The sequence below is a fragment of the Prinia subflava genome, chromosome 1 (assembly GCF_021018805.1).
Source record: "Prinia subflava isolate CZ2003 ecotype Zambia chromosome 1, Cam_Psub_1.2, whole genome shotgun sequence".
In the NCBI taxonomy this organism is placed as follows: domain Eukaryota; kingdom Metazoa; phylum Chordata; class Aves; order Passeriformes; family Cisticolidae; genus Prinia; species Prinia subflava.
Genome location: NC_086247.1, coordinates 59,046,360 through 59,058,729, shown reverse-complemented (window position 1 = coordinate 59,058,729; position 12,370 = coordinate 59,046,360). Strand labels below are relative to the sequence as shown.

Below are 12,370 nucleotides of genomic sequence, written 5' to 3'. Positions count from 1 at the left end.
CAGTCTCAACTGATAGACAGACACATCGAGCTGCTTTTCCTGCTTCAGTTTGTTACTCCTCCTCCTCTTGCCCACGTCACCCTGACAATTACAAATAGGTCTCACACAAACCCATACCTGTCAATCTTTTTAATTGCTTTGTTTTCATTTTTTTTCTCTTTCCCAGAGCTAAACAATATGACAAAAAAGGAAAAAAAAAGTCTTAATACAGCACGGCATAAAAGATTCCTCATGTGAGACACGCGTTGAGGGGGTTGTTATTATAATCCACTTGCTAAAGTGCTGTGCAAGACGCATGTGCTGATTTAACTTCAGCAGAGGTCTTCTTCCAGCAAACTTAAAAAGAGGAAAAAAAAAAAAAAAAAAGAAAGAAAAAAAAAAGAGGCAGGCAGGAGATGGTACTTCGCCGTGGCACACGTCTACCCAGCATTGAATTAAAAATGATTTATGGGAGATTACAGTTCATCCTTACTTTAAAATACCAACAGATTGCAGAGCGAGAACTGCAGCATATGAAACATACTGCTAATACATTTTGCACAGTATGTGTCTGGGGATTTATATAATGTTAGCTGTGAGAACAGAAGGGTTCTTCCCTTTTTTTTTTTTTCTTTTTTTTTTTTTAAAAGAAAGCAAATAAAAACTACCCAGCCGATTCCTAAAGGAAAACACTTGGAACAGCAGTTTTGTTCTTTTTCGGGCAGAAGGGGATTTTCTTTCTTCTTACTACGGCACAATTAGGCATTGAACTGTTTATACTAGCAGGATGGAGTTAATTCTAGGAACTACACGCGATATCAGTGAAACATCTCTATTACACTGCCTCTCTCCACGCACTTCTACCAAGTTGGGATTGGCGGCTCTACCACAACATTGACTTCGGTCCCTTGACCCAGTTGATTCCCTGCTCAAGTTCCCTCACCCAAACGTAATCTACACCGAGAGGTGACTATATTCTTTTGGTTTTATTCTTGGAAAAGAAAAAAAAAAAAAAGGAAAGAAAGAAAAAGACAGAAAGAAGCAAGGGGAGAAAAGGAGGGCAAGATTTTCTGGCAATATCAGGGATCGGGGGAAACCCCTGCGACCCAAGCAAACTGACAGTAGCCTGTTACCCTTCCCCTCCCGGCAGGACGGCGACGGCGGGAAGAGCTTCGCCCGTTTAAATCCCCCCCGCGGCAGGCGCGGAGCCGCCGCCGCCGTCTCGGGGTTGATTCGTAGCACCTTGCGAGGAAGTGAAACGTTTCGCACGGAAGGGGCGGAGCGTCCGCCCGCGGGCAGCGGCTGCTCGGCGGCGGCTAATAACAACATTAGGAGATTAGCTGCAACTTCTCCCTACTTCTCTAACCTTTCCCGGCCGATAATTTACCGTGCTTTCTTCCTGCTCCTTTTTTATTCCTTTTTTTTTTTTTCTTCTTTTGTAGGGAGATACTCTCTTTTTGTAAACTAAAGAATGGGGCGGGGGGGGTAAGCCGAGGCGTTTCTCTCTGTCCGTCTGTCTATCCCCCCTCTCCCCCTCCCCTATTTTTAAACCCTTTAGTCAGAGCAGGGTGCAAACTACAAGCCATCACCACCACCTCCCGTAGGAGATTCTCCGGCCCGCCGCATACCTGCCTCGCTGGCAAGGCAGAGCAGGCAGGCAGGGCCGGCGCCGGCGGGACGGACGGCCGCGGGAGCGGGCCGGCCTCGCCCCTCGGTAGTGCCCGCGGCGGCAGAAGACGAGCGGCTGCTGCAGGGGGACCATCTTGCCGCTGCTCCTCCGGCGGCGTCTCCGTGCGGCGGCGGGGCCGGCTGGGAGGGGAGGGAGAACCTGCTGCACGGGGGTTCTGTTTACGTACACACATAGCTGCGAGCGGGGAGTTTCTCCTGCCGGCGCGTCCTGCGAGCTGCCTGGAGAATCCCGAGGCGAAGCTCCCCCGAGCGGGGCGGGAGAGGAGAGCCGAGGCAGGGCATGAGTTTTAGCGCGAAAAGCAGCGCTTTGCTGAGCTCCCGGGCAGCGCGGTGGTGGTGGCGGCAGCCGCCGTCCTGCGCCGCGGCGGCTCCCGCCTGGTCCTGCTTCGGTGGCAGCTGGTCGCGGCCCATCCTGGACATGTCCTACTCCCGTCACTTTCTGGATTTCCAGGGCTCGTCCATCCCCAGCTCCATGAAGAAGCTGGTGGTGACGAAGCTGAGCCAAAACTTCAGGGAAGCGGTCACCCTGCAGCAGGACTCGCCCGTGCCGCTCCCGGGAGACGGAGACCTCCTGGTCAGGAACAGGTGAGCCCCCGCCCGCCCCCCCGCGCCCCGGCCCCGCGGCCCCCGCCGGCTCCGGGCACCCTGTGGCCTGCTCTCTCTCCCACATGCTCCTCACTTCGGAGACCGGCTCCAAAGTTATACCAGCCGCCATCTGGCGACTGTTAATTTCATTTTATTGTTGTTGTTTTGAGCGGCTGGTGCTGCAGCCCTGTCACCCTATCCAGGTCTGTGGGGGTGACACTCCCTCCTCCCCCTGTGGTGGGGCTGTGTCTGTCTGTCTGTGTGCGCTGCTCCCGGCGTGCGCCTGCCCGAAGGAAGAGAAACACCCCGGGGCCCCTGAGCCAAAGGGGGGGCGGGGGGGAAGAGGCGAGTGTTACGTTCGGTGAGTGCCGCGGAGGGAGGGAAGCGCTCGCAGGGCCCCTCCCTGGTGCCTGCCCGGGCTCGCTGCGCGCACGTAGTGCCCGGGGCGTGAGCGTGTCCCCGGCGCACCCGCACAAGTGCCCGGGGACGCTGCCGCACAGCGCCCCGTCATCGCGGTGCGCGGGCGGGCCCGGCCCGGCCGCTGTCTCCTCGGCGCGGCCCCGCACGCCGCTCTCGGCCTCGCCCCCGCGCAGCCCTGACTCACCGGGGAGGCCGCGGCCGGGCCGGGCCCGCCGCCCGGGCAGCCCCGGCACCACCCCCGGCTCTGCGGCGCGGAGGGGGCAGGGCGGCCCTCGGCCTCCCTCGCAGGACGCGGGCCCGCAGTTGTTGGTGGCTTTTAGAGAGGAGCCGGGTCGGGCGACGAGTGAGGAGGTGACATTTTGCTTAGCATAATACACCGTAAATCCCACGCCCTGCGCGGTGACCAGACCGCCGTGAAATGAAGACTCCGAGGACAAAACGTGCCTCCCCCCACAGCTGTTTCCATAAAACCTGTTTGTTCTCGGTGGCTCGTTCCTAGACGCCGTCCTTCCTTGCGCTAAAACTAAACCTTCTAAAGTTCAGAGGTTTCTCTGCCCACGAGGGGAAGCCGAAACTCTGGGAACTTTGGAGCAGACTGCGTGGCTGGCACGGGAAAGAGCAGAGCTCTCAGGTTCTTGTCAAGCAAGGAAGTCGTAGTAACACATAGTTTGCCATGTTCGCCGTGGGAACTTAAAGATGTTAAGCAGCACTAAGTTGGCTTGAGAACAATGCTGCGAGGTCTACTAAGGCTGTGTGTGACTGTGCATGTATATGTGACATGTATGTGTCCATATGTAACACAGAAATACAGGGTGAAGAAGGGATAAGGAGAAAGAACAGGGACTCTTCCAGGCACTGATGAGAAAGCTGCTGTGGCACTTTATTTCGATGCTGACATCTCCCACTAAGATTTTTGAGACCAAAATTCCCTCCAAACCTCAAGTCTAAAACACTGTGTTGCTGCATCCAGTAATGGCGTGAAACAGCCATCAGGCCACAGTTAAATTCCCTTCTGTGGAAGAGGTCAAAAGACTTGAGATACAAGTAGCAAGTACTCTACTTGGGTATTGCAAGGCAGAGGAACATCCTTGTTTCTCAACTCCCCTCCCTCCCTCCCACACATGCACTTGGAGTCTTTCTCATCATCCCACTCCCTTGCCTGCCCTCCTGTAGATTTTTTTTTTTTTTTTTTTTAAACCGGTTCCAGTGTAACTCTTCCCTTATTCCTCTTCTCCCTCCCTTTGCTGGGTGAGCTCCCTGGGTGCTCATGGGACATGCACACTTCATGGTAAAAGGGCTCGTACCACGCTAAAGGCAGGAGCTGGTCCACAGATTCAGGCAGGCAATTGCTGAGCTTTAACACATCAGCCTGTTACACACATGTTCCTCTATTGGTACACATGCATGGGGGGGGAGGAAGAGGTGAGTGATGAAGTCTAGATTTAGAGTTCATACATTTTGTATTATTTGTGGGATTTCTTCTCTCTTTAGTGTTCTTTTCTAAAGAGTATCACAGAAGACATAGAACTATGTTACTGTAAAACATTCACTGTATACAAGCTGCAGCAGGAAGCACATTCTGAATGTTTCCCCCTCTCTCCGTCACTCTGGGGAAGGACTACCCCATCCCAAAAGGATGATTCCCTGAAAAAATTTAGTTTTTAAAAAACAACCAACCAATCTAAAATACAACTATACATTTTCTAATAGGTAGAAGCATACAATTAAAAACAAAACATTGAAAGACTTGGGTTCCAAGAGGGCATTTACAGATTTGTTCATTTTAGTCCCAGTCACGCCCATGAATAGTATTAATTGCTCTGAGCTTTTCATGCAAAACAATCCTCATTCACCACAATAAAATCTAGTTTGGGATTTATGGGAGTAGGAAATTAAAATCTGTGTGTGGATAGATATTTTGAAATAAGATGCAGTTAGGGGAAACTTTCTTCTGCTCTAGAGAGCTGTGCTGGCAACTGTTGTTTCTACTTTTTATACAGAAAAAAACAACCCATCTTTTACTCAAAAATCCTTCAAAGCTAGAAATTAATTTAGGCTATTTTAAAAAATTTTGATTCTTTGTAGGAGAGAAAGAGGAGGGGAAAAGGTGATAAATACTTAAAGAATCCATTTTTAGTTTTGTACGTCTGTTTGTCCTGTGTTCCGGGAGGGGGGAAAAGAGGGAATGGGTATGGAGGCAAGGGTTTTCCTTTTTATTGCAGGAGAAGGGTCCAAAGGCTGTGAAGGTTTGGTCCTTCTTAAAGTTGTTGGGGGATTTTCAAGATTTTCCTGATGAAGTGACACATTTCATTGCCAAAATACCTGTAAGGATTTACTTTTGGGCTGGAAGATGGGAACAAAGTTTATAGGAAAGGGAGTAAGAGGGGTTGAGAAAGTTTCTTCTTTTGAACCAGGGGACTATAGGGATCACAGTAGGGAAAGTGGAGGGCTATTCCTGCTGGGTGTTTGGTCTAAATAATGTTTTTCTTGCGTAGTACTGGTTTGGATGACTTTGTTTTGTCTGTGTTTAAGGCTGTGATGGTGGTTTTCGGTGTCTCACCCTTTGTTGTGGTACACAAAACGGCATTTCTTCCCCTCGGCAGCGTCCTCCTGTTTTCTATAATAAACAGTACGAAGGGTTTCAACACTGCTTAGTATAAATAAAACGGGTGACTCAATGTGTGTAATTGTTTTGAGAAAAGCCAATCTCAGGCTTTTTTCACACACTGCCTCAGGTTTGCATTTGAAATGTAAGGGGCAAAACTCAACTAGAAACTTCTAAATTAAAGAACAAATTTAAAGTAAGAAGGTGAATGAAGGCAACATAAAAGATCTGGAAGGGGGTCTTAAAATCCACTAGCACTCCAAGTAATTGTTACTTCTGTGCTTTCTACTTTCATCTGTCTCAGAAGTTAGTAAACTGGTCTTTAACGTGTAATTTGTACTTTTTCCTACTTTTAAAAGCAAAATAATCTGTGGAACTGCAGGCACATCCTACCACCTCAGTTCTGTCAGCTGGAATGACAAGGCACATTACACAATACTTTTTAATCCAGAGGGTGCGTATGATTGTTTTAATGTGCGAGGAATCTAGGAGACTAAACAACCTTGTTTAAAAAAAAAAAAAAAAAAAAAAGCCCGTACATGGCGACCAGGAGTTTTGAGTTTGCACACAATAAAAAGGAGGCTTAAAAAAAATAGGGGGGGAGGGCTAGACAACAGGCTGCGTTGATTAATAATGATGAACCCAGAAGCTCAGGGGGGATCATTTCCCGTGGCACAGCAGCCCCGCAGAGACGGGGAGGGAGCGGGTGCGTGTGCCCGCGTCTGTGTGTGTGTGTGTGTGTGTGTGTGTGTGTGTGTGCGGGCGGGCCCGGCCCCGCGGAGAGCCCGCACGCCGTGCCCGGCGCGTCCCGCCGCGGCCCCGCAGCCGCACGCACAAGTTGCGGTGCGGCCCAGGCGGGGAAGGGTTCGCATCCTCTCCGGCTGCAGAACAAAAGCAGCGTGCGTGTGCTGGAGCCCTGCTCGGCAGGCGCCTGGCCCACCGCACGGCTTGCCCCTTCTCCGCACGCAAAGTTTTTGTCCTCGGAGCGTTTGTTCTACCTGCCTTTGTGCTCCGGCCGCCGCCGTGCAGCGCCGAGATGGAAAGGTCTGAAAAACACGGGGGCTCGTTCTCCTGCCGCTGCGCTGCCTGCCCTTGTCGGGGTGCGCTGCCCCGGCCGCGGGCACGACAGCGTGAGGAGGGAGGCTGAGCCCAGCGGCGAGCCGGGACCTCCCTTGCGGGTTGGGGCCGGGGCAGAGCGGGCGCCCCGGGCTGCCCTCGCAGCGACCGAGAGCCCCGGCTGGGCGAAGCACAGCTCCCGCCGGGCTCTCAGCCCCGCTGCCCTCCCCAGAATTGGGGTGTCAGAGCGGGAGGAGGCTGGTGCAGCGCCCGCACGTCTCGCCTGGCGCCCGAGGGACACGCTTTGCCTCGGAAGCTGCAACTCCGTTAGCAATTTTTATACATCTTTTAGCGCTCCTGTACGGGAGTCACCTTAAAGCGGGATAGGAGGAGATTTTTTGTATCTGCGGACAAGACATAGGCATTTTCTGTTGCGGCAAAGCGGCGAGTTAAAGGCAGGATTACCGAGAGCTACAATCACTTTTACCTATTTTATGCATAGATATGTTTACGCTTACGTGTCTTTTTGTACATAACGTTGGTGAAAGTTTGAAGCTCCCCATGTTGTAAAGAATGAAGAATATCAAAGGGAACGAAGCAGTTTTAGTTCTCCTCGCTCTGTGTGCAAGCAATTTAAAACTACACACGCATATAAGCTGAGCTTGTTGCTAACTGCAACAATTAAAAGTGCACTGTTTGCCTGCTTCTGCAGCTTTTGCATGGTGTCAAGTACACCCTTTAGGTTGTCACATCCACACATAGTTACAGTCCTGGCATTTGCTGTTTCACGTGTTTCTCTTTTACGTTTTCCAGTGAGCAGAACCTTCCCCAGTCTCTTCTCTTGCATGTGTAAAGATAGTTACTTTAAAAAATAAATAGTCTTTGCGTTTGAACTAGATCATAACTCTGTTTTAGGCATTATCTCCTAGCCCTTAATCAAGTTGTAGAATGTCTCTATCTTTCTCTACAAAAAAAAAATTGCCATCCATTTTCACCTGTTAGAGGTCAGTAGGACTTGGTATTCAGTTTTACAATTTTATTGCTTCGTGCAAGGTTGTTTTGATGTGTTGCAAGTAATTTATGTAAAGAAAAATATTTTAACATTGACATTAGCTACATCAAAAGGCAAATTTGCTGTAGTGACTGCATCAATTAAAAAGTACTTGCCTACAGTAACATGACCTTGCAAATGACATCAATAGTTAATATGATCATTAGTCATTAACAGTATTATTATATTCAAAAATATAAATTTGTTGCCAGAATCCACATATTTACCGCTCTGCATGTTTTATTCTTCCGTGTTTTCACATCTTGTATGAAGTGGTCAATTAATTTCCATGCTTTAATCTTTTACAGATTTATTTTCAGCTTGTTTAGCTTAGTCAAGTGGACCTAAGGAAAATATTAAGGGATTTGTTTTGGTTTTGTTTTGGGTTTGGGTTTGACTTTTTACAGCTTCTCGTTGTTTCTTTTTGTTTAGAAAATTTGTTTGTAATTCTAGAATAACAGAATGGAAACTATGGAAGTCTGATGAAAGTAATCTTTGGAGTGCACTCATAATTCAAATATACAGATAATCAGAACAAATTTTGTACTTATCCCACAAATTTGAATACAAGGTTTCTCATACAGTGAAAACTTGGTAAGGAGTAAATCTCATTAATACATTTTTGTTTTCTTCTAGATTTGTCGGCATTAATGCATCCGATATAAACTACTCAGCTGGTCGATATGACGCTTCGGTTAAACCCCCCTTTGATGTAGGCTTTGAAGGTGTCGGTGAAGTGGTAGCGTTAGGACTCAGTGCTAGTGCTGATTTTACAGTGGGTCAAGCTGTGGCCTACGTGAAAGCAGGTTCTTTTGCTGAATACACAGTTGTGCCTGCCAGACAAGTAGTCCCTCTGCCCTCAGTGAAACCCGAGTTTCTCACTTTAATGGTAAGTGGTGCAACTGCATACCTCAGTTTGAAAGAGCTGGGAGACCTGTCTGAAGGCAAGAAGGTTCTGGTGACAGCAGCGGCTGGAGGAACGGGCCAGTTTGCTGTGCAGCTTGCAAAGAGGGCAAAATGCCATGTAATTGGAACCTGCTCCAGTGATGAAAAGGGTGGCTTTCTGAAATCCATTGGCTGTGACCGTACCATCAACTATAGAACTGAAAATGTCGAATCTGTGCTTAGGAAGGACTACCCCGAAGGTGTGGATGTGGTGTATGAATCTGTTGGGGGAAAGATGTTTGACTTGGCTCTCAATGCCTTGGCTATCAAAGGGCGCCTGATAGTTATTGGGTTTATCGCTGGCTACCAAAACCCCACTGGCCTCCAGCCCATTAAAGCAGAGTTATTGCCAGCAAAACTATTGAAGAAGTCTGCTAGTATCCGGGGTTTCTTCTTGAACCATTACCTTTCTGACTACAAAATGGCTCTGCAGCATTTGCTCAAGATGTATGAAGGAGGAGACCTGGTTTGTGAGGTGGACTTTGGAGACATGTCTCCGGAGGGCAAGTTCACTGGCTTGGAATCTGTATTCCGTGCTGTAGATTACATGTACATGGGAAAAAACATTGGGAAAATTGTAGTTGAATTACCTCACTCTGTCAGCAGTAAGCTGTAAAAACAGAACAATGATATAAATCAGAAGAGAGAAAATGGGCACTTTATGCCTCAGATTTACTAGAAACAATTTCTATTTTTAAGCTTAGTAATGGATATTATATTAAAAACAGCATTAAAGTGTTAATAAAAAGGGTTGGGTTTGTTGAGGTTTTTTTGTTTGTTTTTATTTTCTTAAAAGTGTTTAAATCAGTGGCTGTAGCAGGGACATAATGGGCCTGTGTTTGATACTGTCACTTAGGTTAGCATGGGACAAGAACATTGTTCTTGACAGAATAAGTCTTGGTGCAGAGGCAGATTTAGTCTGTCAGCCTGATTTGATAAGACTTCATATGTAGTTCAGCTCAGAAAAAAAAATCTTTCAGCAATTTTGATACCCTGATTTAAAAATAAAATTGTTAGAACAAGAATAAGTAAAAAGTTGTGTCTTTGGGTTGCTCTATTAATCTTTTGAAGTTTCTGTGAAAAAAATTCTCTTGATTTTCTGTCACAAACATGATAATCATAATTCAGTTGCATCATGGATCATAGTAATATTCCTTGACTGGTTACACAGGGAAATTTATCCTCCAATTCTGACATGTCAGTAATATTAAGCAACTTGACTTTTTTTTTTTTTTTAATCCTGTCTTTTGTAACTATAAACAACTGCACAATTTTCTTTTAAATCTTTTAACTACAAGTTGCAATGTAGTCTCATTTTGTTGTCTTTTCATTTTCCGCTGTTACTGTTTATTGTCCAATCTCCCCTTTAGTCAGTATTTAAAGATTACTGGAATGGGATTTTGAGCCATGTTCATGTGTGTTCAGGCCCTGTATATTTTTTGAAGATAAAATAAAGTTTTAAAAGCTCTTTAAATATTTGTGGCATTTATTCATAATTGTATGTTTCTTGCTGACTAGCTCTTTTTCAGATATTCTGTTTTTCAGAGTGATTTGACTGATCATTCTTGAAGGGGCTTCCCATAATCAGGCCGCTACTTCTACTTTTGCCAATACTGCTTCTGCAGAAGCCCTGTTACAAACAGCAGGACCATTTTAAATCTATGCTCACAATACCTAGTACACATACTGATGCTCAGCCATAGATTTTCTAGTGGACGCAGTTAAAGGGTTTTGTAAAGTTTCAAAAATTCTTACTTGCCTAGTGGATATTATTAATGGTGCATACAGTAGGAATTCCAGCTAGAAGCATAATATTTTCCAGAACAATAAAATGCTTGAAACTGCTTGCTCTACATCTTTTTTTCCATAGCAAACTTTTAAGATATTAAAGGCCAATTTTGCCACATCTTTTGAAATTACATTTATTTGTATGCAGTTGAAGAGATGGAAATTTCCTAAGATCATATAGTTCGTAATAAGCATAATGATAGGCTGATAATCTCTAGGACTTGAAGGAGAAAATCCAGGATACACTTAATTTTAGGGCATTATTCAGGACTGACTGTACACAACATTTTTATTCTAACACAGGAAAACATACATTTTATTCAGTACCGCAGATGGGAAAATATTTTTAGTTTTGATTTGGTGCAGTCTTAATGTAATTTTTTAGTACATATGTAATTAGCATCATAAAGAATTGTGTACAGTGGAGAACTGTCCCTTTCTTGGGCCATGCCTGACTACTGCGTTTAGTCTTAATGGATTTTGGGGAAAGGTGGAATGGATGGAGTCTTTGTGGCCATTTTTCTCTTTTACTCAAGGTGAGCATCAAACAACCATGATTTCTGTTTTAAGTAAGATCTGCTGCTAGAAATATATTTCCTTTTTCATCTCTGATAATACAAATATTGTGTTTGTGTTTTGCATCATTAGAAAGGTATATTGGCCTTCCAGTTGAATCCTAGAAGGACACAAACACTCAAGTACCATACAGAGCATGCAAAGTTCTCAGCGTTTTATTCCTATGTGGTGTCTTTTCTTGTTCAGGGATAAGGTGAAGTCCTTGGTCATTAAATGCATCTTAAAAAAACAATGGTTTTTGGGATGTACTGTGGCAAAATAAAGTTGGTTACATCTGTGATATGGACAGAAGAATTGCACGAGTAACAATTTTTTCAAATTAAATTCCTGCAGTCAAGTGCCAAAACCATCCAAATTGCCCAATTTTCAGAGGTGTTGATCACTGTCGGTTCAATAGATTTAGTATTTCTGAGGCAGTGAGTTCCATATGTTTTTTGTCATAAAAAATTCTTCCTGTAACAGGATTCTGTTTGGACATACATTCTACTTTCTTTTTAATATGTTTCTTCATATATAACATTGCATAATGCAACTGCCCCAGGCTTCTTCACTGATCAAAATAGGGGAAGAGAGGAACCTTAGGAGTTTTCACACATATATATTCAGATATGACATGTTGTTCATTTTAATTTTGGCTTCAGATTGTTGTTTAGCACTTTCATACTGATCACAGCATTAATAAAAGGTTTACACTTGTTATATGCGTAACTTGGATAGTCAGTGTACAGATTTCATAGCCCTTTTGGTGTTTAGGTTAGGCTATGGTCATTGGGCTTGTCTTTTTCATCAAATGTTTATCTTAAGCTGAAGAGGTAGCTCAGGGTCAACATGATAACTCTTCCATGAATGAATATGGAATGAAGAAGTAATTTTTGTTTGTAAAGATACAATGTCTATGCGTTAAATTGCTGAAAGAGAGCATTATCAATGGAGAGAGGTTGAAAAGTATTTCTTAGACATGCAGGTAAGGCCTTTTTCATGAGTTTCATAATAAATTTTGGCTTGCAGCAGGGGGAAAAAAACTTCTCTTTATTTAAAAGTACATTCTGCAAACTTAGAGTTGTGGGAGCAGGACTGCCTTTGAATAACTAAGCTATGATGGATTTAAATAATGTTTAAATATTAGATGCCTAGGAAAATGTATATGGCATGCACACACTGAGAGGTTTAAATGATGATAGGACATTGAACATACAAGGAAAAGAAATACTGTAGAGTCACAGCAAGGGATTAATAACAATACACTTAATATGCTTGCAAAAAAGGTGTATTAAAAGCTGTGAGCACAGTGGGGACTTAAATGATTAAAAATAATAATACATTTGCCTTGGAAGTACTAAGTATACTATATGTAGAGAGCAGGGATTTAAATAATAATACTATTAATAATAGCAGCTCATTGAGATGTGGTTGCTAGCACTACATCCTAATTTTACCTTTCTAAATGAATTTGCTACAGAGGAATCTGGCATTGTTTGCTGAGGCTAATAACTGAATTTCCCTTCCCTACACACATATGCTTCCATGGAAAAACAACAAAGAACTAGATGAAGAGCTGGCTTTTTTCCTGAGTCTGTCACATGTGTGCATACGCACGCGCACACGGACACACACGTACTCACTCGCTCTCTCCTGGCTTGCAACCCTCAGCACATTTTACAGATATGCTTCCTACT

General features: G+C 45.0%; 1 protein-coding gene across 1 annotated transcript; it reads left to right on the top strand.

Annotated features, from left to right (window-relative positions):
• Window positions 1-1,284: 1,284 nt before the first annotated feature.
• Window positions 1,285-9,798, top strand: PTGR3 (prostaglandin reductase 3). Its single transcript, XM_063397576.1, has 2 exons — window positions 1,285-2,253; window positions 8,022-9,798. Exons 1-2 carry the CDS (start codon window positions 1,949-1,951, stop codon window positions 8,944-8,946), a joined length of 1,230 nt encoding a protein of 409 aa, XP_063253646.1. The 5' UTR covers window positions 1,285-1,948; the 3' UTR covers window positions 8,947-9,798.
• Window positions 9,799-12,370: the final 2,572 nt, after the last annotated feature.